Source organism: Thalassophryne amazonica, chromosome 9 (genome assembly GCF_902500255.1).
Source record: "Thalassophryne amazonica chromosome 9, fThaAma1.1, whole genome shotgun sequence".
NCBI classification, from domain to species: domain Eukaryota; kingdom Metazoa; phylum Chordata; class Actinopteri; order Batrachoidiformes; family Batrachoididae; genus Thalassophryne; species Thalassophryne amazonica.
The window spans coordinates 23,295,197-23,319,466 of NC_047111.1; the positions used below are offsets into that span (position 1 = coordinate 23,295,197).

At 41.8% G+C, this 24,270-nt stretch overlaps 1 protein-coding gene across 1 annotated transcript in view; it reads left to right on the top strand.

Annotated features, from left to right (window-relative positions):
• The window catches only part of LOC117516892 (E3 ubiquitin-protein ligase CBL-like), a 49,334-nt gene that overhangs the window by 20,975 nt on the left and 4,089 nt on the right, over positions 1 to 24,270 (top strand). Inside the window, exons 4-12 of the mRNA XM_034177775.1 lie at positions 376 to 532; positions 811 to 932; positions 3,181 to 3,318; positions 5,161 to 5,248; positions 5,403 to 5,534; positions 11,652 to 11,861; positions 14,342 to 14,458; positions 18,044 to 18,333; positions 21,014 to 21,181. Of these exons, the coding sequence (XP_034033666.1) occupies positions 376 to 532; positions 811 to 932; positions 3,181 to 3,318; positions 5,161 to 5,248; positions 5,403 to 5,534; positions 11,652 to 11,861; positions 14,342 to 14,458; positions 18,044 to 18,333; positions 21,014 to 21,181 (1,422 nt within the window). The remainder of the gene's footprint in view (positions 1 to 375; positions 533 to 810; positions 933 to 3,180; positions 3,319 to 5,160; positions 5,249 to 5,402; positions 5,535 to 11,651; positions 11,862 to 14,341; positions 14,459 to 18,043; positions 18,334 to 21,013; positions 21,182 to 24,270) is intronic.

The following is a 24,270-nucleotide window of genomic DNA, read 5'->3' on the forward strand; positions in this document are numbered from 1 at the left end:
TTGCTTCAAAGTTGTGTAGGGGGTAACAAGACATTATGAATTATGAACTTTCCATTTTATTTAGCCACCTGCTTTGAATTATTTTATCTGATCCTAATTCATTTTGTTATTGCTGTTAGTTGTTCTTTATGGGTTCCTTCTTACTCTGTTTTGTTCATGCCAGGACCCTGCTGGGGTCTGGGCATCTGGGCACTTGATGTTCTGATCCTTCATCAGTCCTGACATCCACAACAGCATAATTGACCTGGTCCCAACTAGACTGACAGCCAGACTTCTGAAGACCTTTACTTTGATGGCCAAAATAAAAACATTTGTCAGTTTCCAGTCCAGCTTCCTTCACATTGTGTTGATGTTTGCCACTTTCCTCCTGTTCAGGACTATAGTACCATGGAGGACATTTCGTCAGGCTCTCCATGAGTTTCACCCCATCAGCTCAGGCTTGGAGGCGATGGCTCTCAAGTCAACCATTGACCTCAACTGCAATGACTATATCTCTGTTTTTGAGTTTGACATCTTCACTCGACTTTTCCAGGTAGGACCTCAGTTTTCACTTACTCCCAATGAATGACTGAAAATAAACATCTGTTACACCAATAAGACATTTTTGGTGACACCAAGTTAGTCTTTACAACAGAGCTGTTGTATGCTATCCAATTGTATCACTTCAGGGATTCACTGTATTGTCAATTTTAATCCCTTCATGTATCAACCAAAGTCCATGTTGATGATTTTGCTTCTCAAAAACAAACAGTGGAAATATGGCTTATCAGCAACAATCTTTATCGTGTGTGTGTGTTTGTGTGTGTGTAGCCATGGTCTTCTCTTTTAAGGAACTGGAACAGTTTAGCAGTCACACACCCTGGCTACATGGCCTTCCTAACCTATGATGAAGTTAAGGCTAGACTGCAGAGGTTCATCCACAAGCCTGGCAGGTGAGAACCATCGAAAGCTTTGACTTTTCCCTGCTTATCATCTGAAGGTGCTGCTGTGATCATTGGATAAGAATATGTTTTAGCACTGACCTGCATCTTGATGTACTACACAGGTTCAAATGTTGGTCTGAGAGCTGCTTTGGTTTGTTTTTGTTTTTTTTTTTGGTTTGTTTTTTTTAATGCCTTTTAAAACATTTTCAAACCTTTTCCAGCTTATTTGGCAATAAATTTGATTCTGATTCTGATTTCCACCCATACGGTGGTGACCACACACACTATTAAAAGCTCCTCAGCCTAGCTGAACTGGTGGGTTCCACCACTCTCATGGCACAAATATATTTGTCATATAAAACAAATAATGAATATTTTCCACTTGTGCAATGGAAAAAATATTTTCATTCATTGAAAAATGAAACATACTATTCAATGGAGCACCCCCCGAGTTGAGTGGTATCCTCAATCTTTCAGCTCATATACAGTGAGGAAAATAAGTATTTGAACACCCTGTGATTTTGCAAGTTCTTCCACTTAGAAATCATGGAAGGGTCTGAAATTTTCATCTTAAGTGCATGTCCACTATGAGAGAGACAGTCTAAAAAAAAAAATACGGAAATCACAATGTATGATTTTTTTTTATTTTATTTTATTATGTTACTGCTGCAAATAAGTATTTCAACACCTGTGAAAATCAATGTTAATATTTGGTACAGTCGCCTTTGTTTGCAATTACAGAGGTCAAACGTTTCCTGTAGTTTTTCACCAGGTTTGCAGACACTGCAGCAGGGATTTTGGCCCATTCCTCCATACAGATTTTCTCTAGATCTTTCAGGTTTGGAGTTTCAGCTCCCTCCAAAGATTTTCTATTGAGTTCAGGTCTGGAGACTGGCCAGGCCACTCCAGGACCTTGAAATGCTTCTTACGGGAGCCCCTCCTTAGTGGCCCTGGCTGTGTGTTTGGGGTCATTGTCATATTGGAAGACCCAGCCATGACCCATCTTCAATGCTCTTACTGAGGGAAGGAGGTTGTTTGCCAAAATCTCACAATACGTGACCCCATCCATCCTCCCTTCAATACGGTGCAGTCGTCCTGTCCCCTTTACAGAAGAGCACCCCCAGAGTATGATGTTTCCACCCCCATGCTTCATGATTGGGATGGTTTTCTTGGGGTTGTTCTTATCCTCTAAACGTGGTAAGTGGAGTTGATTCCAAAAACGCTCTATTCTGGCCTCATCTGACCACATGACCTTCTCCCATGCCTCCTCTGGATTATCCAGATGTCATCGGTGAACTTCAAACGGGCCTGGACATGTGCTGGCTTGAGCAGGGGGACCTTGCTGTCCTGCAGGATTTTAAACCATGACAGCATCATGTGTTACTAATGTAATCTTTGTGACTGTGGTCCCACCTCTCTTCAGGTCATTGACCAGGTCCTCCTGTGTAGTTCTGAGCTTTCTCTGAATCATCCTTACCCCACAAAGTGAGATTTTACATGGAATCCCAGACTGAGGGAGATTGACAGTCATCTTGTGTTTCTTCCACTTTCTAATAAATAATCTTAACCATTGTTGTCTTCTACCAAGCTGCTTGCCTGTTGTCCTGCAGTCCATCCCAGCCTTGTGCAGGTCTACAGTTTTGTCCTTGGTGTCCTTAGACAGCTCGTTGGTCTTGGCTATGGTGGACAGGTTGGAGTGTGATTGAGTGTGTGAACAGGTGTCTTTTATACAGGTAACAAGTTCAAACAGGTGTAATTAATGCAGGTAAAGAGTGCAGAAAATGATGCACGCTAGTTAGACATGGAATTGTCACTGACCGTGGTGTATGTAGGTATATATGTATATATGTATATATATATATCTCAGCATCCATAGGTCTTCAAATCGCTATTGAATAATTGAATGTCGTGAGGGCCAAAACATCGTTAAAGAAGTGCTTGTGGCCCCAAAGTGTGCAATTCCTCTTGATTTTCAAGGTGACCATTTTTTTTTATAGAAAATAACTGGATTTGTACAGAATATGTATCATCCTTTTTGTTGAAATTATTTTCATTTTTCAGCTTACAGATACCTTTGGGTGTGTGTTGTTAATCGGTCCTCTGTGCCTATAGAACTATGGGGGCAGGGAATTACAACCAATATGTTGCCCTCATGACTTTACATTTTATAGGCTCTGAAGAGGAATAGACTGGACATACTGTGTGCAATATACATTTCAGTGTGCGCTCCAGGCTGAGATTATTTGCTTCTTCTCAGCTACATATTCAGGTTGAGCTGCACTCGTCTCGGTCAGTGGGCTATCGGCTATGTGACAGCCGACGGGAACATTCTGCAGACCATCCCCCACAACAAACCACTCTTCCAAGCCCTCATTGATGGATACAGAGAGGGATTGTAAGTCATACCGCATAACACACAACACATCTTTATACGTTTAAAGGCATGTTGTCACATTGTTTATGAGAGTAACAACGGAAAATTTAATATTAATAATAACACATTTTCCGGGTAACACACAGCTACATACAAGATAAAACTCAATAAGATTCAAGTGACGCGCACACGTGCTCACACCTGTCTGGATAGACAAATAGATACGAGGTCTGCGAGAAAAGAAACCGACAATTTTATTTTTTTTAAAAAACCATATGGATTTGAATCACGTGTGATTACATCAGCCAAGCTTGAACCCTCGTGCGCATGCGTGAGTTTTTTCACGCCTTTCGGTGACGTCATTCGCCTGTGAGCACGCCTTGTGGAAGGAGTGGTCCAGCCCCCTCGTCGGATTTTCATTGTCTGAGAAGTTGCTGAGAGACTGGCGCTGTGCTTGATCAAAATTTTTTCAATTACTGTGAGGCATATCCGAGTGAATACCATTCGAGAAATTCAGCTGGTTCTCGGTGAAAATTTTAACGGCTGATGAGAGATTTTGGATTGTTTCTATCTCTGTAAGGACTTTCCACGGAGCGGGACGTCGTCATCCTGTTTCAAGCTGAAAACCTCCAGATTTAAGCCTCTGTTGACCCAGGACGTTGTGAGAGAACAGAGAACTTTCAGAAGAGGTCAGAATCAGCAGTTTATCCGGACATTCCACTGTTAAAGGAGATTTTTTTTTAATGAAAGACGTGCGGACGGATTGGCACGTCGGCTCGCAGCCGGCGCGGCGTGCCCGCCACAGGAAAAACACCTCCGTGTTGATAACCATTTGTAAAATCCAGGCGGCTTTTGGTGGCTTTCAGTTGAGTGAGTATCTGAGAAATTGTTTAACAGCAGGGCATGTTCCAACTTGTCCTTAAGGCTTCCAACGGAGGTGTTTTTCCTGTGGCCAATCCGTCCGCACGTCTTTCATTAAAAAATCTCCTTTAACAGTGGAATGTCCGGATAAACTGCTGATTCCGATCTCTTCTGAAAGTTCTCTGTTCTCTAACGACGTCCTGGGTCAACAGAGGCTTAAATTTGGAGGTTTTCATCTTGAAACAAGATGACAACGTCGCCTCGGAGCACTGCGCGACGTCCCGCTCCGTGGGAAGTCCTTACAGCGATAGAAACAATCCAAAATCTCTCATCAGCCGTTAAAATTTTCACCGAAAACCAGCTGAATTTCTCGAATGGTGTCCACTCGGATGTGCCTCAGTTTTTGAAAAAATTTTGATCAAGCACAGTGCCAGTCTCTCAGCAACTTCTCAGACAATGAAAATCCGACGAGGGGGCTGGACCACTCCTTCCACAAGGCGTGCTCACAGGCGAATGACGTCACCGACAGGCGTGAAAAAACTCTTGCATGCCCACGAGGGTTCAAGCTTGGCTGATGTAATCACACGTGATTCAAATCCATATGGTTTTTAAAAAAAATAAAAAGGTCGGATACTTTTCTCACAGACCTCGTAGAGCTCCCTACTTTGGACTTGGAATGTTCCTCAACAACTTCAAAGTGTGGTGTTTGTTTAAAAGTTTAATGTCGTGATCTTTACAGTCTCTGACATAATGCCTGTCCAACTTATTTTTGCTGTTTATGCAGTGTGAAAGCTGAGTGCAAACTGGAGCAAGGCATTAATCGCTTAGCTTAATCCTTTAAATGCCACAAACAGCCAGCCAGCTTGAAACACAGACTGTCTCCCCTTTAATTCTTTAAATTTGATCAGAGGGCAACCCCTTTAGATAATTAAAAAAAATATATTTTAAGATCCAACTTTGAACCTACAGGTAATATATTTCTGTCTGCGTGTTGATTTACAGCTATTTGTTCCCAGATGGTCGTGCACAGAATCCTGACCTGACAGGCCTGTGTGAACCGTCTCCACAGGACCACATCAAAGTTACTCAGGTTTGTTTTTACATTTACAGTGTTGAGTGACATTTGACCTTTTCAGTCTTTCCACTTTGGACTGTATGTATCCTGTCCTCTCCCTGTGTGATGCGTAACTGTGATCTGAAATGAAACCTGTCGCTCTCCTGCACTTCCTCCTCCGCCCCTGTAGGAGCAGTATGAGCTGTACTGTGAGATGGGCTCCACTTTTCAGCTTTGCAAGATCTGTGCAGAGAACGACAAGGATGTGAAGATAGAACCCTGCAGACACCTGATGTGCACTTCCTGTCTAACAGCCTGGCAGGTCAGTGTGGACACACACTACAAAGGGTTATACCAAGTATTGATATCCCAAAAGCAAATCCAGAATTAAAATAAAAAAGAAAAGCTGAGTAACCGCTGTGATGAAACGCTGATGTAGTCATGAAGTGTCATTTTTGGTGTGTGTGTGTGGTGGGGTAAGATAAGAAAGCCTTTATTCATCCCTCAATGGGGGAAATTTCAGTGTCACATCGCAGCATAGAACAGTAGGAATAGACAGAAGGGCATGCAATAAAACAAGTATCTCTTAAAAAACAAGAACTAAAAAAAGCACTGAGTGCCGGGTAAAGCTAAGGCTACCATTGTTCAGTTCAATGCTGCACTGCCGGGATGATATACACTGTCAGGATGTAAAAGTGATCAGATAAAGTGACTTCAGCATGAAATGTACGACAAGTTACTCTGATATTTACAATATGGACAGGGTAAAATATAGTAGGTAAAGCGACTTGAGTTTGCGCCATAAGTTAAATTATTGCATCTAATAAGTACAGCAGGTAATGACATGATTATTGTCCTGGTTGCTATGGTTGCCACAGTACTAGCATTGTTCATTGTACAGTCTGACAGCAGCCGGGAGAAACGATCTGCGGAATCTCTCCCTCACACAGCGAGGGTGGATGAGTCTGTCACTGAAACTGCTCTCCAGAGCAGACAGAACGTCCAGCAGGGGGTGACACTCGTGGTCCAGCATAGATGTAAGTTTAGCCAGGACCCTCCTGTCCCCCACCTCCTGCACACAGTCCAGAGGACAGCCCAGGACAGAGCAGGATTTCCTGATGATCTTATCCAGTCTTTTCCTGTCCCTCTCTGTGATGCTGCTGCTCCAGCAGACCACACCGTACAGGATGGCTGAAGCCACCACACTGTTAAATTAGGACATAAATGTAAATTCTTATACAGTGCCACAGGGTTATTTTATTTATTTATTTATTTAGTTAGTTTTGTGCAGATGTTACTACACACACACACACTGTACTCAGAAGAGAGGTACAAAGAACAAGCTTTATCCAGCATTGGTACAACCCCTGGCAAAAATTATGGAATCACCGGCCTCGGAGGATGTTTATTCAGTTGTTTAATTTCATAGAAAAAAAGCAGATCACAGACATGACACAAAACTAAAGTAATTTCAAATGGCAACTTTCTGGCTTTAAGAAACACTATAAGAAATCAGGAAAAAAAAAAATGTGGCAGTCAGTAACTTTTTTAGACCAAGCAGAGAGGAAAAAAATATGGAATCACTCAATTCTGAGGAATAAATTATGGAATCACCCTGTAAATTTTCATCCCCAAAACTAACACCTGCATCAAATCAGATCTGCTCGTTAGTCTGCATCTAAAAAGGAGTGATCACACCTTGGAGAGCTGTTGCACCAAGTGGACTGACATGAATCATGGCTCCAACACGAGAGATGTCAATTGAAACAAAGGAGAGGATTATCAAACTCTTAAAAGAGGGTAAATCATCATGCAATGTTGCAAAAGATGTTGGTTGTTCAGTCAGCTGTGTCTAAACTCTGGAACAAATACAAACAACATGGGAAGGTTGTTAAAGGCAAACATACTGGTAGACCAAGGAAGACATCAAAGCATCAAGACAGAAAACTTAAAGCAATATGTCTCAAAAATCAAAAATGCACAACAAAACAAATGAGGAACAAATGGGAGGAAACTGGAGTTAACGTCTGTGACCGAACTGTAAGAGACCGCCTAAAGGAAATGGGATTTACATACAGAAAAGCTAAACGAAAGCCATCATTAACACCTAAACAGAAAAAAACAAGGTTACAATGGGCTAAGGAAAAGCAATCGTGGACTGTGGATGACTGGATGAAAGTCATATTCAGTGATGAATCTGCATTGGACAAGGTGATGATGCTGGAACTTTTGTTTGGTGCCGTTCCAATGAGATTTATAAAGATGACTGCCTGAAGAGAACATGTAAATTTCCACAGTCATTGATGATATGGGGCTACATGTCAGGTAAAGGCACTGGGGAGATGGATGTCATTACATCATCAATAAATGCACAAGTTTACATTGATATTTTGGACACTTGCAAAAACACACATAGGGTCAATGTCATGGCCTGCAAATAGTCCGGATCTTAATCCAATTGAAAATCTTTGGAAGTTGAAGAAAATGGTCTATGACAAGGCTCCAACCTGCAAAGCTGATCTGGCAACAGCAATCAGAGAAAGTTGGAGCCAGATTAATGAAGAGTACTGTTTGTCACTCATTAAGTCCATGCCTCAGAGACTGCAAGCTGTTATAAAAGCCAGAGGTGGTGCAACAAAATACTAGTGATGTGTTGGAGCGTTCTTTTGTTTTTCATGATTCCATAATTTTTTCCTCAGAATTGAGTGATTCCATATTTTGAGGGTTACGTGAGGTGGATGCGACAAATTAAACCTGTTTAAAAATGAAACCTGTTTAATTTTTTGGCGTAGAGCACTGGACACAGAAGCTACGCAGTTTTTAAGCAAGTCTACACAACACTCTGCAGCTGTATGTAAATCTACACAACACTGTGCTACTGTACACCAAGCCGCCACAATTCTACACGCCAGGATGAAAAATCCTTTTATTAGTACATACCTGGATTGATAGATTTTATTCTTCTTGCTGGACTTTGCTGGCAGTGAAGCTTCTAAACCATGGAAGAAGAGGCGGCCAGCCAAGCTTCCATGTTCAGAGGATGTCCACATCCACTTGTCATGGACAGCTCACCAGCGAGAGGACATTTCCACGTCCACTTCTCATATGCGGACCCGCGTGCCGTTGTGCTGCAGTGTGCAGCTTTCTTTCACCTCCTCCAGTTCTCTCAAGATTGTGGCATGTTAAATGAAGTCCATTAATTCCTGCTCATGGACAGATCAACAGCGAGAGGACATTTCCACGTCGAGGTTAACTCCTCACGAATGTATGGCCAGTGAGAGGTCATAACCACCGTTCAGTCCTCATGCATGAAACGTGCGAGTGATTGCCGGCTGAAAATCCTAGGCACTTTCACCTTAAGTTCTCTCACGATTGTGAATACGATAACGTGACAGTGCAAGCTCCCAGACTTGAGTTGACTCTTAAACAAGTGTTCAACTTTAGCTTTATTGTATTGGCTTGGACAGTTGCTTAAAAACAAACACGAAGAAAATGAAGGTTCCAGTACACAAATACTTTCTCCCTTTTAATGTACCTTGATTACATCTTTTGAATGTTGTGATGGCAATGTTATGATGTTGTTTGCATCAGCCAGCCAGGTCATATGAGCTACAGTTAGCTAATAGCATCTGCTGGTGTGCTTCGCATGGTTCCTTCTACAGTACAGCAGTGAAAGTTGTAGTCAACTGGGAACAAATAGACAGATTCATTGTCACATCACTGTGAATAACACACGGTTCATCCTGGCCTTACCTTCCTCGAAATTCTGTTCCTTGTACTCGAGTGTATGGTGGGTAACCAACAGAGCTAAAATTGGAGGAGCTTTGAGGTCTGAGCTTTGGTGAATCTGCCACTGGGGGCGCTCCAGCTTCATATTTATACAACCCCTGGCAAAAATTATGGAATCACCGGCCTCAGAGGATGTTCATTCTGTTGTTTAATTTTGTAGAAAAAAAGCAGATCACAGACATGACACAAAACTAAAGTCATTTCAAATGACAACTTTCTGGCTTTAAGAAACACTATAAGAAATCAAGAAAAAAAGATTGTGGCAGTCAGTAACGGTTACTTTTTTAGACCAAGCAGAGGAAAACAATATGGACTCACTCAATTCTGAGGAATAAATTATGGAATCACCCTGTAAATTTCCATCCCCAAAACTAACACCTGCATCAAATCACATCTGCTCATTGACATTGACCCTATGTCATGAAATTGACCCTATGTGTCTTTTTGCAAGGAATGTTTTCACAGTTTTTGCTCTATGGCAAGATGCATTATCTTCTTGAAAAATGATTTCATAATCCTCAAACATCAGAAAAGTGTCCAAAATATCAACGTAAACTTGTGCATTTATTGATGATGTAATGACAGCCATCTCCCCAGTGCCTTTACCTGACATACAGCCCCATATCATCAATGACTGTGGAAATTTACATGTTCTCTTCAGGCAGTCATCTTTATAAATCTCATTGGAACGGCACCAAACAAAAGTTCCAGCATCATCACCTTGCCCAATGCAGATTCGAGATTCATCACTGAATATGACTTTCATCCACAGTCCACGATTGCTTTCCTTTGCCCATTGTAGCCTTGTTTTTTTCTGTTTAGGTGTTAATGATGGCTTTCGTTTAGCTTTTCTGTATGTAAATCCAATTTCCTTTAGGTGGTTTCTTACAGTTCGGTCACAGACGTTGACTCCAGTGTCCTCCCATTCGTTCCTCATTTGTTTTGTTGTACATTTTCGATTTTTGAGACATATTGCTTTAAGTTTTCTGTCTTGACGCTTTGATGTCTTCCTTGGTCTACCAGTATGTTTGCCTTTAACAACCTTCCCATGTTGTTTATATTTGGTCCAGAGTTTAGACACAGCTGACTGTGAACAACCAACATCTTTTGCAACATTGCGTGATGATTTACCCTCTTTTAAGAGTTTGATAATCCTCTCCTTTGTTTCAATTGACATCTCTCGTGTTGGAGCCATGATTCATGTCAGTCCACTTGGTGCAACAGCTCTCCAAGGTGTGATCACTCCTTTTTAGATGCAGACTAACAAGCAGATGTGATTTGATGCAGGTGTTAATTTTGGGGATGAAAATTTACAGGGTGATTCCATAATTTATTCCTCAGAATTGAGTGATTCCATATTTTTTTCCTCTGCTTGGTCTAAAAAAGTAACCGTTACTGACTGCCACAATCTTTTTTCTTGATTTCTTATAGTGTTTCTTAAAGCCAGAAAGTTGCCATTTGAAATTACTTTAGTTTTGTGTCATGTCTGTGATCTGCTTTTTTTTCTACAAAATTAAACATCTGAATGAACATCCTCCAAGGCCGGTGATTCCATAATTTTTGCCAGGGGCTGTATTAAAGAGCCACCTTGAGGGCTAAGTGGTGTATCAGGCTTGAAGGTTCATGTCAGCACAGTGTCTTTAACGGACTACATGTCTACGTGCTCAGTGTTACTGCTGGGTCATCTGTAACAAACACAGAGCTCTCTGTTTCATGGGTGCTGGGAGCCATCTGGTGGACAAAGAATGTACTGATGCACAGGAAAGATAATTATTTCAGTCTGGCTGTTTGACTTCAGCAGGAAAGGTGAAGTTATCCAGTAAAACACGCGTGTATGCTCACATCAATCAATCAATCAATCATTTATTTGTATAACCCTTTACAATGACCAAAGTACTGGGTCAGTAATAGTAATACATCAGGGGGTAACTTATTCCATAGCTTGAGGTCTGCGTCCACAAAAGCACAATCACCCCAACAACTTGTATCTTGTCCTCAAGATATCTAAGAAAAACTGATCAGATGACAGCAGTGGCCTGTTGTGATTGGGGAGTTTAAATCCCAGATAAGTAAGGTGGGGCAAACGTAAGCTTTTAAAATCAACTTCAAAACAAACTGGAAGCCAGTGCTGTGAGTAAAGTGTAATGGTCCCGGCCCATGGTGTTGTCATTTCAGATATTGCTATAGCCTCTCTCACTTTGGCAGTTTTGGATCGTTTAATTAATACGTTTGAAGTATAATTATCCTGCCCAATGAGATTGAATGGCTGTATGTCTTCTCATGTGACATAATAAACATATCGCCCAGTGACCACTGGGATACGACCCAGACTCACCACAATTTTACTTCTTATATAAAAAATCCATCCAGTGAAAGTACTGTTGCATTGTCTTTACAGGTTATTGATATGATTATTGATTGGGAGGGAGACGCACACACACACACACCCCCACACCCAACAGTGTAAAGTAGGAATGTGTTGAAGGACTGCAGCATCGCGTTGAATGCCTCATTCTCATTTCAGCTTCTACTTGTGTGTTTGAGCGAGCATGAAGTGTTCCATATGAGCACAGTATGCAGTAATGAATGTCCTGTTCATTCTGTCCATCAAGGTTTAATTTTTTTTTTTTCCCTCTCCTCTGCCACCCAGGAGTCTGAAGGCCAGGGATGCCCATTTTGCCGCTGTGAGATAAAAGGCACAGAGCCCATCGTTGTGGACCCCTTTCACCCTAAAGCCTCTGGGGCCTCCTTTGCTGGGTTCCAGGGACCGAGCAGATCAGATCCTACTGCCATTGAAGATGATGATGACGATCGCTTGGAGGATCAACAGCTGGTTATGAGCAGGCTGGCCTGCACCAAGGTAGGAGTGTAACCTATTGTGATGAGTGAAAAATTAGGTTATTTTGTACAAGGTCTGTGAGAAAAGTATCTGATCTTTTTATTTTTTTCAAAAACTATATGGATTTGAATCATGTGCGCTTGCATCAGACAAGCTTGAACCTTCGTGCGCATGCGTGAGTTTTTTCACGCCTGTCGGTTGCGTCATTCGCCTTTGGGCAAGCTTTGAGTGAGCACTGGTCCACCCCCCTCGTCGGATTTTTATTGTCAGTGAAATGGCTGAGACCATTCGAAAGATTCAGATGGATTTTGGTGAAGATTCTGTCGGTATCACACAGATTAAGGATGATTAAAAACGGCCCACGGCGGCGGAGGGCGCACCGTGCCCCAAGCGGCCATCAACAGGCTGGAATGAGCAGATCACTTCCAAATTTAAGGCTCTGTTGATGCAGGACGTCGTGTGACTAGCAGAGAAGTTTCAGAAGAGGTCGGGATCAGCACTTTATCGGCACATTCCACTGTTAAAGGAGATTTTGTAATGAAAGACGTGCGGACGGATTCGCACGTCGGGATGCAGCCGCTCACAGCCACTGGACAAACAACACCTCTGTGTTGGAAGTCTCACAGGACAAGTTGGAACATGCCTAGCTGTTAAACAATTTCTCGGATACTCACTCAACTGAAAAGCCATCAAAAGCCATCTGAATCTTCTGAATGGCTTCCAACACGGAGGGGTTTTTTTTTTTTGTTTTTTTTTTTTGTCGTGCGCAATGAGCGGCTCCGTGCCGACGCGCGAAATCCTCCGCATGTCTTTCATTACAAAATCTCTTGTAACAGTGGATTGTGCCACAAAAGTGCTATGTCCAGCTCTCTTGCCATTTCTGTGGTAGTCACACGATGTCCCGGATCAACACAGCGTTCAGTTTAGAAATGATCTGGTCGTTCCAGCCTGTCGATGGCCGCTCGGTGCGCTGCGCGCCCTCCGCCGCTGTGGGCCGTCTTTAAAAAGGTTTTAACACTCCTTAATCCGTGTGACGCCGACAGAATCTTCACCGAAATCCATCTGAATCTTTCGAATGGTTTCCAACTGGCTGTCTCTAACAGTTTCTGAAAAAAAATTCATGGAGCAAAGCAGCAGTCTCTCAGCCATTTCCCTGATAATAAAAATCCGACGAGGGGGTGGACCAGTGCTCACTCAAAGACTGCCCACAGGCAAATGATGCAACCGACAGGCGTGAAAAAACTCACGCATGCGCACGAAGGTTCAAGCTTGTCTGATGCAAGCGCACATGATTCAAATCCATATAGTTTTTGAAAAAAATAAAAAGGTCGGATAGTTTTCTCACAGACCTCGTATTGGTGATAGATGTGTCACTTGTTGAGCTAACTGGATTCCTTATCTACGTCACAGATGTTTGTCTTCAATCCCATGTGACCTTGATTTACTTAGATCTCCATGGTCATTACATGTACAGTAGTGTTCAGAATAATAGTAGTGCTATGTGACTAAAAAGATTAATGCTTCACTGTCTACACTGTGAACTGTGGCTTGAATTCAGAGTTTGGGGGTCGTCTCACAAACTGTCTGTGGCCCTTGGACCCAAAAAGAACAATTTTACTCTCATCAGTCCACAAAATATTCCTCCATTTCTCTTTAGGCCAGTTGATGTGTTCTTTGGCAAATTGTAACCTCTTCTGCACATGTCTTTTATTTAACAGAGGGACTTTGCGGGGGATTCTTGCAAATAAATTAGCTTCACACAGGCGTCTTCTAACTGTCACAGCACTTACAGGTAACTTCAGACTGTCTTTGATCATCCTGGAGCTGATCAATGGGTGAGCCTTTGCCATTCTGGTTATTCTTCTATCCATTTTGATGGTTGTTTTCTGTTTTCATCTATGCGTCTTTTTTTTGTGTGTGTCCATTTTATTTCCCCTCTCCAATCAACTTTTTAATCAAACTACGCTGTTCTTCTGAATGTCTTGAACGTCCCATTTTTTTTCAGGCTTTCAAAGAGAAAAGCATGTTCAAAGGTGCTGGCTTCATCCTTAAATAGGGGACACCTCATTCACACCTGTTTGTTCCACAAAATTGACAAACTCACTGACTGACTGAATGCCACACTACTACTATTGTGAACACCCCCTTTTCTACTTTTTTTTTTACTAATAGCCCAATTTCATAGCCTTAAGTGTGCATATCATGAATGCTTGGTCTTGTTGGATTTGTGAGAATCTACTGGTACCTTGTTTCCCATGTAACAATAAGAAATATACTCAAAACCTGGATGAATCTTTTTAGTCTCATAGCAACTACTGTTATTCTGAACACTACTGTATGAGGACCGTACATTCTGTCACTCACTGAGTTGGTGTTTTTGTTTCTGTTGCCCGTGACTCTGTCTCACCTTCCTGCTATAAGCTTCCCCATGTTTTCCAGTTGTTCTAGGGGAATTCCTGATGTTCCTTTTCTCAATGTGTGGTCTGTGTGTACTTGCATAGGTAGAACGTTCACCATCTCCAGTGTCTCAGCTACCTCCAGTGCCTCCCCGGCTGGACTTCCTACAGTCGAGATCCTCCACCTCGCTTGGAGCACAGAGCCAAGGTGCCACAGCCAAAGTAAGTGTGTGTGCTGTGAATGTCTGTTTATGCATAATGGTAGTCTCAACCCCCCCCCCCAATACACACACACACACCTGTCGTGTTGAAGGGGTACACATAATTTTTCGACTTGGGGCCTGTTTTTGGGTTCACTTGGGCCAAAAATGATTTTTAACTGCTCCACCATTTCATTTAAATATTCATATAAACCCATCGCAGGCTGAACAGACTTACTGTTGTCTTTCTGCCACAGCTTTGCTGTTATGGCACTAAACTAGTTTTTAAGTTTTTGAGCCACTACCAGACCTGGTTTGCCTGTAATCCAAGATCTCTTCCTGCGTGTGGTAGCCGACATGGACGTGACTTATTCTTTGCCTCTGTGATGTGGGTCTCACCTCCCTGTTGGTGGGGGAAGACGTGTTGCTGACGCACCGCTTGCTCTGTCTGGTGTTCCCGGGAGCAGCTTCCATTCAGTGACCAGCCCACCTTTTACAATCATTTCAGGTTTTTGTTAGAAGTTGAAACACACACATTGTCCACTGTGGTGTGCACGTCAGTCTCTCCCATAAGAGCTGTAGCAGCAGCACCCGTGCGCAATTTGCATCCTTCACCGTCTTTCACCAGCAAATCTATCAAAACCACTCTATCAGTCTTCACACAAGCGTGACGTTTATAGGCTGACATGTCAGCCTGTCACAGACCCCCACCAGTTGTCAATCAGCGCCTGACCCTGCCTAAACCCTGCCTTCTGCTACTCACAAAACACACACAAAGCACCTGCTCCCAGGAGATTTCATTGTGATACTACTCTACAGTACTTACTACTCTTATCATATATTAAGTATAAATTAAGTACAAATCACTTTTATTTGGCGCAAATTTTTGATGACTCAGCCGCAGATTTTAACTAGTTCCTACCAAGGTTTCAGAAGGATGTCAGACGGGCTCATCTGAAACATCAGCCTATCTTGCAATTTATCTGTTAATTAGGCTGTAATTGGTACTCCTTTCACTGTTGTACCTTCTAATCCCCTCCATGCTTCTGAGAATTTTGGGGAACATAAGCAAACTAATGGTCTCAGTGGAGCTCTTAGATGATAATCTTGTAGGCAGGGAAGGCCTGTTCCTTCTCTTTTCTTAACCGCAGAGCTTTGTGTTTAATCGTGGCTCGTTTCCCTTGCCATATGAATCTTGAAAATAACCTATCACTCTTTAATTAAATTTGTTAAACACTGCAACGTCTTTGGTAGGATGTGTTGGTCTGTGGTACTGAGACTGAACCAGATGAATCGAGACATTTATGAGTGCCGTCTTCATCCTGTCACGTTGTAAATACGTTTGACAAATTCTCAAATGACCTGTTATCACACACAAACTCACATTTGCAACACTTTCAGATTTGAGAGACCTGATTATTGGATATACTGTAGGTTCTTAATTGGCTGCGACACATTGGATCCTGATTAGGCTTTTAATCAGCATTTTAATTGCTGCCACTTTAAATGATTATGGTCTATGTTAATAGGACAGACTTACTGTGTCTAATAAAGGACTAATAGTTAACGGTGCTCTTGTGAGCTTACTTGGATGAAATACATACTGAGTTTAAGGATGAAAAGTTTTATTTTTTTCCTTCCCAAATACAGCAAAAATTCCAACCACCGGTGGGAGAAAGAATGGATCCACTCTCGACAGGAGATTTAAGTGTGATTTACTGTCGTGCAGTTCATGTTGTGAGACATATGACACGGTACAAAAAAACCTTCCCAAGTTGATGTAAGAACCAATTTAGGCTTTTGCATTCATTAACACTGTTATTGTCTGAATTAATTGCATCTAATTTTAATAAAGGTGTTACAGTGCATCCAGAAAGTATTCACAGTGCTGCACTTTTTACACATTTTTCATGTTACAGCCTTATGCCAAAATGGATCAAACTCATTTTTTCCCCTCAAAATTCTACACACAAGAACCCATAATGACAAGAAAAAAAAAATCACAAAATTACATGTACTTAAGTATTCAGAGCCTTTGCTATGAAGCTCAAAATGTGCATCATGTTTCCACTGATCATCCTTGAGATGTTTCTACAGCTTAATTGGAGTCCACCTGGGGTAAATTCAGTTGATTGGACATGATTTGATAAGACACAGGATTGTCTCGAGGCACAAATGTGAGGAAGGGTCGAGAAACATTTCTGCTGCTTACAAGGTCCCAATGACCACAGTGGCCTCCATCGTCTGTAAATAGAAGCTCAGATCCACCAGGACTCTTTATAGTTGGCTGCCCGTCTAAACTGAGCAATCAGAGAGAAGGACCTTAGTCAGGGAGGTGACCAAGAACCCATTGGTCACTCTGAGCTCCAGCATTCCTCTGTGGATAGAGGAGAACCTTCCAGAAGGACAACCATCTCTGCAGCAATTGACCAATCAGGCCTGTATGGTAGAGTTGCCAGACGGAAGCCACTCTTTAGTAAAGGCACATGGCAGCCCACCTGGAGTTTGTCAAAAGGCACCTGAAGGACTCTCAGAGCATGAGAAACAAAATTCTCTGGTCTTATGAGACAAAGATTGAACTCTTTGGTGTGAATGTCAGGCGTCATGTTTGGAGGAAGCCAGGCACCATCCCTACAGTGAAGCACGGTGGTGACAACATCATGCTGTGGGGATGTTTTTCAGCAGCAGGAACTGGGAGACTAGTCAGGATTGAGGGAAAGATGAATGCAGCAATGTACAGAGATATCCTGGATGAAAACCTGCTCCATAGTGCTCTTGAACTCAAACTGGGGCGCAGGACAGTGACCCAACATACATAACCAAGATATCAAAGGAGTGGCTTCAGGACAACTCTGTGAATGTCCTTGAGTGGCCCAGCCAGAGCCCAGACCTGAATCTGATTGAACATCTCTGGAGAGATCTGAAAATGTTTGTGCACCGACACTCCCCATCCAACCTGATGGAACTTGAGAGGTGCTGCAAAGAGGAATGGACCAAACTGCCCAAAGATGGGTGCACCAAGCTTGTGGCATCATATTCAAGAAGACTTGAGGCTGTAATTGCTGCCAAAGGTGCATCAACAAAGTATTGAGCAAAGGGAGTGAATACTTATGTACATGTGATTTCTTAGTTTTATTTTTTCCAGTAAATTTGCAAAAAAAATTTAAACTTTTTCATGTTGTCATTATGGGGTGCTGTGAGTAGAATTTAATGAATTGATTCCATTTTGGAATAAGGCTGTAACATAAAATGTGGAAAAAGTGAAGAGCTGTGAATACTTTCTGGATGTAAATGTACAATCAGTTATTTATTACAATTTTTAATCAACAAATAAAAATAAATAAATGAAATAAAATGAAAGACTAATATCTAATGGAATAAAATGTTTAATTTTAGTTTGTTTATATGGTAGTTTAGTTGTCAGTTTGTTTCTGCACACCACAATTGAAAACTTAATATAAATGAATAATCTTGTCAAATCTCACGTTTTAGTGTTTTGGGCTTCATTGGTTGCTTGCTTCTGGTGGGAGATCTGGTAACACTGTGTGTATCTGTCTTTGCACATTTGATGGATTGTAACACCGGCCTCCTGCCACCTCTGCCCCAGGTCACAGCCACTCACAGAGACAAGCCTCTACCATTGCCTCCAGCCCTGAGGGAACTGCCCCCTCCTCCCCCTCCAGACCGCCCATCCCTGGTCAGCCAGGAGCCCCGGCTCCAGAGGAGACCCTTGCCCTCCACTCCTGACCAGACTGGCTGGGCTTCGAATTACATGGTTCCACGGCCGGCGATGAAGGCTTCATCACTTCTGCCCCCTGTACCTCAGAATAACGGAACCCTTCCAGAGGGAAGCAGGCCGCATGTGGCTACCAATGCGGTCTACTGCCTGGCTGCAAGGTGAGGCTCTGCTGTGGCCATGTGACTACAAAACAGCTCAGGAAAACCTTCAGAGTAGAAGAATGTTGTTTAATCCATCATTAGGACTTTGAGAAGCTAATCACTCAGAAGTGTGAACTCTTGTTTGTGCGGGTCCAGTATACATTTGGACTTTGCTGTTATGTGGTTCTGCTCTTTGTTTATTTGCATCAGCATGTTGCACATTAAACTTACAAAATGATCCGTTTCCACCTGATGCAGACCCTCTGTGTTGCTCAAGGGCACCCTAATTGATTGAATTGAATATCCATCTTTATGCTCACATACCCGGTACTCAGAGCTTCTCGAACAGCCACTTCACTATTCATCAATATAGTTAACCTTTGAATCACCAAATTAATGTACAGTCATCGCAGAGGGAGTTTATTTAAATAATATTTACTCAACTTAAATTCTAGCTCACAAGCTACAGATTATTTTATTTTTTTGCCTGTCTGTCTGTTTACTGTGACTGATGTATTATCATGACATTTTGTGATGAGATGGTCCCTGGTGTTAAGTGTTAGGGAGGAGTCACACTATGATGGATAGCGCAGAAGGATTAGTTACATGTACAGATGACATCACATTTCCACCAGCAACACAGAAAGATGCATTTAGTAGAAAGATTTACCCAGTTTCAGTAGATATGTGTGCTGGGGGAAGCTGGATTTGAGTGAGGTTTGCCGTGATCTGAAAGCATGATGTCATGTTTCCTCACTGTTGTGTGCTGTCCCCACAAGGACATCAAATAACTCTACCACACGGCTGCACCTCCTCACCAAGAGAATCTTCCGGGTGCACTGAGGTCCAGATAAAAGATTAAAAACCACACAGCACTCTTTTGTTGTTGTTTTTTTTTTTTTCCCCGCTTCCGTAGTTCAGATCTGTCTTCTCTCTGCTCGTACATAATTCACACAGGATATACATGTGTGAGTATCATAAAAGCAAATTAGTAGAGGACAAAACGGTAAACAAGTGTGCAGCCAGTGGGAAAGTTCTTCGCCTGATGTGCACTTTAACTTTTGAGCACGCACAAAACTTTTTGACTTACTCTGTGGACATCAGCTGACAAGGAACTTATTTTGCGGATGGGAAAAGGACATTTGTGGGACAAAAACAGAAATCCAAATTTATATCAGCTCCTCGTGCGTTTCTTTGATCTGTCATGGTGTAACACTGGCTTTAGAATGACTGTGTCAGACGTAGTTGAGTACTTTGACGGAGTATCCTTCTAGTTCATCAGGAAATCTGGACCAATTATGGATAAATCAAAGCTGGATGGAAAAGTACAACATTAAAGGAATGCTTGAGGGAAACTGAGCATGAGACAGAATTTTAACCGAACAACTTGTTATTCCTCTTTCTTTTATTAGTCTGTTGATTTGCAAATGTTTGAGACATTGTGCTGGGAATGAAAACATTTTTCAACTTTCGGAAGAAAATACAAATCCACCGTGATGAAGGAACACTTGGTTGCTGTCACATTACACAGTCGGCATACATTTTATTTTTGTTTTTGGATGTGTACATACATAGGCTGTGGTGCTTGACCGATGGATAGTGGCATTATTTCTGCTGATACGAAAACTTTTATTTTACAAAATAAACAATGCAGAAAAACACTTTGGCTGCAGAATAAGGCGTCATTACATAGTTTGTCCACCAGTGGCCAATCGGACGACATTGCTGTCAAGCATGGCTGGGACACCCATCACCCCTTGGTCAAACAAGCTACAAGAGACTGAGGCAAAGCAACCAGCTGTCATTCATTTTCAATCAGAGTGGGTGTTTCACACCGACAAGAGACAAGTGGTCACAATGCCGATAGATAGGCAGGGTCAAAATAGAACTCTATTTTATGCGAACGCTGTGACACCATCAGAGCAAAGGCGACATGTTGTTGGTGGTTGGTTAAATTTATAGTTATTTATATTGAAGTTCACTTTCAAAGTGTAAAATATCAAGCCTGAATTACATTTCTTTGTCATAAAGGTTTGATAAGGAAATGTTAGGAATCATAGGCATCTTTTTTTCAATGTATACATATATCATAACTTTTTTTTTTTTTTACTCTCTAATCTCTATTGTATTGGTCCCCCTAAAATCTATATTGGTCTGGCTCTACTTTGGGTTTGGAGTTAATACAGTTGACAGTTTCTACTCTTAGTTAATAAAGTCACACACCTGGAAGCTGTAATCCTTCAAATATGTAATTTTTTTTTTTTATAAACCCCGCATGCTCTGCTCTCTGACATACTGGTGATGGAGAGAGAACAGAAATGCTGTGGCCAAGATGCATCATCTCTTCTCAAAGCCACTCCTGGACCACACCTGCCCTGCATGTTTTCCAACTCTGTCTATTCCACCCACAGCTAATTAACTCAGCAAGTAGAGCTGAATGACATGGTAACATGCAGGGCAGGTACAAATCGGTTTACCTTCTGCATTGATCCATTATTTCATGCTAATGGTACCACAACATTTAATATTGGGCAGATGTTGTCGGGTTAAATGTAGGATTTGATGACTATTACCATCTCATCTTACATTTTTGATGAGCCACTAAAAGTTGGATTCAAGTTAATCAACTGACAAGAAAGATGCAGCATTTTTAATTTTTTTTAATGATTGTCATGCTCTGCTTTTCCACTTGCGGCAGACCTCTTCCTGCGTCAATGGTGGTGAACAGAGAGAAGATATGCACTGACTGTGAAGAGAATGAATACATGAGTCCTACGTCCCTGCCAGCCTCTGGAGCCCCCTGGGTTATAACGGGGTCATTGGTGCCCCCACCACCAGCCCAGGCAAACCCCCAGCGTAACTTCGGGTAAGCCATAGAGGCAGCAGTGATGAAGGTGCTCCCTTACTACTTACAGGACTTTCAGCCTTCAGGGTGTTTCTTATTTATCAGCCTGCCGGAATAATTTGTTCTCCGAGCCGTAGCAGAGATCATGTCATTGCTTTGTTTGCACTATGGCAGGTTGTGCAGATGCTATGTGTACCCATTGCAGGTGCAGTGGAACCCCACCCACTCTGCTTCAACTTATTCTGCCTTTTGTGGTTATTTGTGGTGGTAATTCCTTCATTCAGAAATCCCCGAATGTTTTTCAGAGTCTGTCTGTGTCATAAATGTTAGTGCATATTGTGGAAAATGTCATTAACAAACCCAATGCTGAGACTGTGCAGCTGCCTTTGACAGCTGGTACTTTTGGGTTAACCCATGTGTGCAGTACTTGATAATCCTAACCATAAGTGCTACTGAAAAATATGCTGTTCAGCTGTTTTGCCTTCCAATCACAATAAATTAACAGCTAACCATTTCAAAATGAAAGTTGTGATTGGATTTGAAATCTCAATACAAGCCTTGTGACTAATCAGACTAATTAATGCTGATTTTTGCCAGTTGTGTACAGCAGTGTTTCTTAATCCTGGCTCTCAGGAGCCAAAGTACTGTACATTTTCTATTTGGCCCTGATCTACTCAGACCACATCAGCTCAGTCAGTTGTGTTCAGCCAATCAACAGCTGGCAACAATGGAACACACCTGATTTGGCTCATTGTGTGCAGCGAGATGAGGAAAATGTGTTGTACTTTGAGTTACGATGACCAGGATTAGGAAACCCTGGTGTATAATAGAGTAATGTTAAATTGTCCTTGGTCTGAAAACAATGGAGAAACACACTAAAACCACACAAACACAGTGCAACTCCTTCTGGCCTTCTCCATACTTTTCCATCAGAACTCCGAGCAAACACTGTATCTGTAGTGCTGTTTCAGGCATGAAACTATATAGCCTAAAGCCATATAGCCTAGCTTCCAGTACTTCCCATAACTTAATGCTGTGGATGATCAACTTAAAGGGCGTATCTGTGGGAAATAAAATGGCAAATAAGCTGACTATTCAGAATACATAAAGAATTATGAAAATATTGTTTTTTTTTTTTTGGTGCCACATGCCGTGAGATATTAAGGTGTAAGTCTGGGGAATTTAGCCTGATTTAATCTTCTGTTTTAAAACAGAAATGTAAGCCTACAGGAATTATTTGTGTTACATCACCTTGGGGACCTACCTTCAGAGCCATTTTGGCTCTTCTATTGAAACGGGTGGAAAGAGGAATTTTTTTTACAGTTGGAGTTAGAGGTTTTGGTGGAGTTTCATGTTGAATATGTTGAAATGTTAAATACAGTAGTGTTCAGAATAATAGTAGTGCTATGTGACTAAAAAGATTAATCAGGTTTTGAGTATATTTCTTATTGTTACATGGGAAGCAAGGTACCAGTAGATTCTCACAAATCCAACAAGACCAAGCATTCATGATATGCACACTCTTAAGGCTATGAAATTGGGCTATTAGTAAAAAAAAAAAAAAAAAAAAAAAAAGTAGAAGAGGGGGTGTTCACAATAATAGTAGCATCTGCTGTTGACGCTACAAACTCAAAACTATTATGTTCAAACTGCTTTTTTAGCAATCCTGTGAATCAGTAACTAGTATTTAGTTGTATAACCACAGTTTTTCATGATTTCTTCACATCTGCGATGCATTAATTTTGTTGTTTGGAAACAAGATTTGCTCATTTACTAGTGTGCTTGGGGTCATTGTCTTGTTGAAACACCCATTTCAAGGGCATGTCCTCTTCAGCATAAGGCAACATGACCTCTTCAAGTATTTTGACATATCCAAACTGATCCATGATACCTGGTATGCGATATATAGGCCCAACACCACAGTAGGAGAAACATGCCCATATCATGATTCTTGCACCACCATGCTTCACTGTCTTCACTGTGAACTGTGGCTTAAATTCAGAGTTTGGGGGTCGTCTCACAAACTGTCTGCGGCCCTTGGACCCAAAAAGAACAATTTTACTCTCATCAGTCCACAAAATATTCCTCCATTTCTCTTTAGGCCAGTTGATGTGTTCTTTGGCAAATTGTAACCTCTTCTGCACATCTTTTATTTAAGAGGGACTTTGTGGGGGATTCATGCAAATAAATTAGCTTCACACAGGCGTCTTCTAACTGTCACAGCACGTACAGGTAACTCCAGACTGTCTTTGATCATCTGGAGCTGATCAATGGGTGAGTCTTTGCCATTCTGGTTATTCTTCTATCCATTTTGATGGTTGTTTTCCGTTTTCTTCCACGCGTCTCTGGTTTTTGTCCATTTTAAAGCATTGGAGATCACTGTAGATGAACAGCCTATAATTTTTTGCTCCTGCGTATAAGTTTTCCCCTCTCCAATCAACTTTTTAATCAAACTACGCTGTTCTTCTGAACAATGTCTTGAACGTCCCATTTTCCTCAGGCTTTCAAAGAGAAAAGCATGTTCAACAGGTGCTGGCTTCATCCTTAAATAGGGGACACCTGATTCACACCTGTTTGTTCCACAAAATTGACAAACTCACTGACTGAATGCCACACTACTATTATTGTGAACGCCCCCTTTTCTACTTTTTTTTTTTTTGCTAATAGCCCAATTTCATAGCCTTAAGAGTGTGCATATCATGAATGCTTGGTCTTGTTGGATTTGTGAGACCCTACTGAATCTACTGGTACCTTGTTTCCCATGTAACAATAAGAAATATACTCAAAACCTGGATTAATCTTTTTAGTCACATAGCACTACTATTATTCTGAACACTACGTATGTTGTGGGAAGATGCAGCAATACCAGTCAGAATGACTGAATGATGTGCAGTTTTTCAAAGTACAAGATCTTGAGGGAGAAGCAGGAGCGTTTTGTCTGCACCACCTAGAAAGACTAAAAATGCACCTGAGCACAGTGTGAGAAATGTGCTTCAAAAAACAGCTGGATCTAAACAAGGATGCTCATCCTTCCATCCGTGTGGCCAGCAGAACTCTAACAAAGCATGTTGCCTCTCCATCCATTTTATCTCCATTTTGGTCGTGCACAG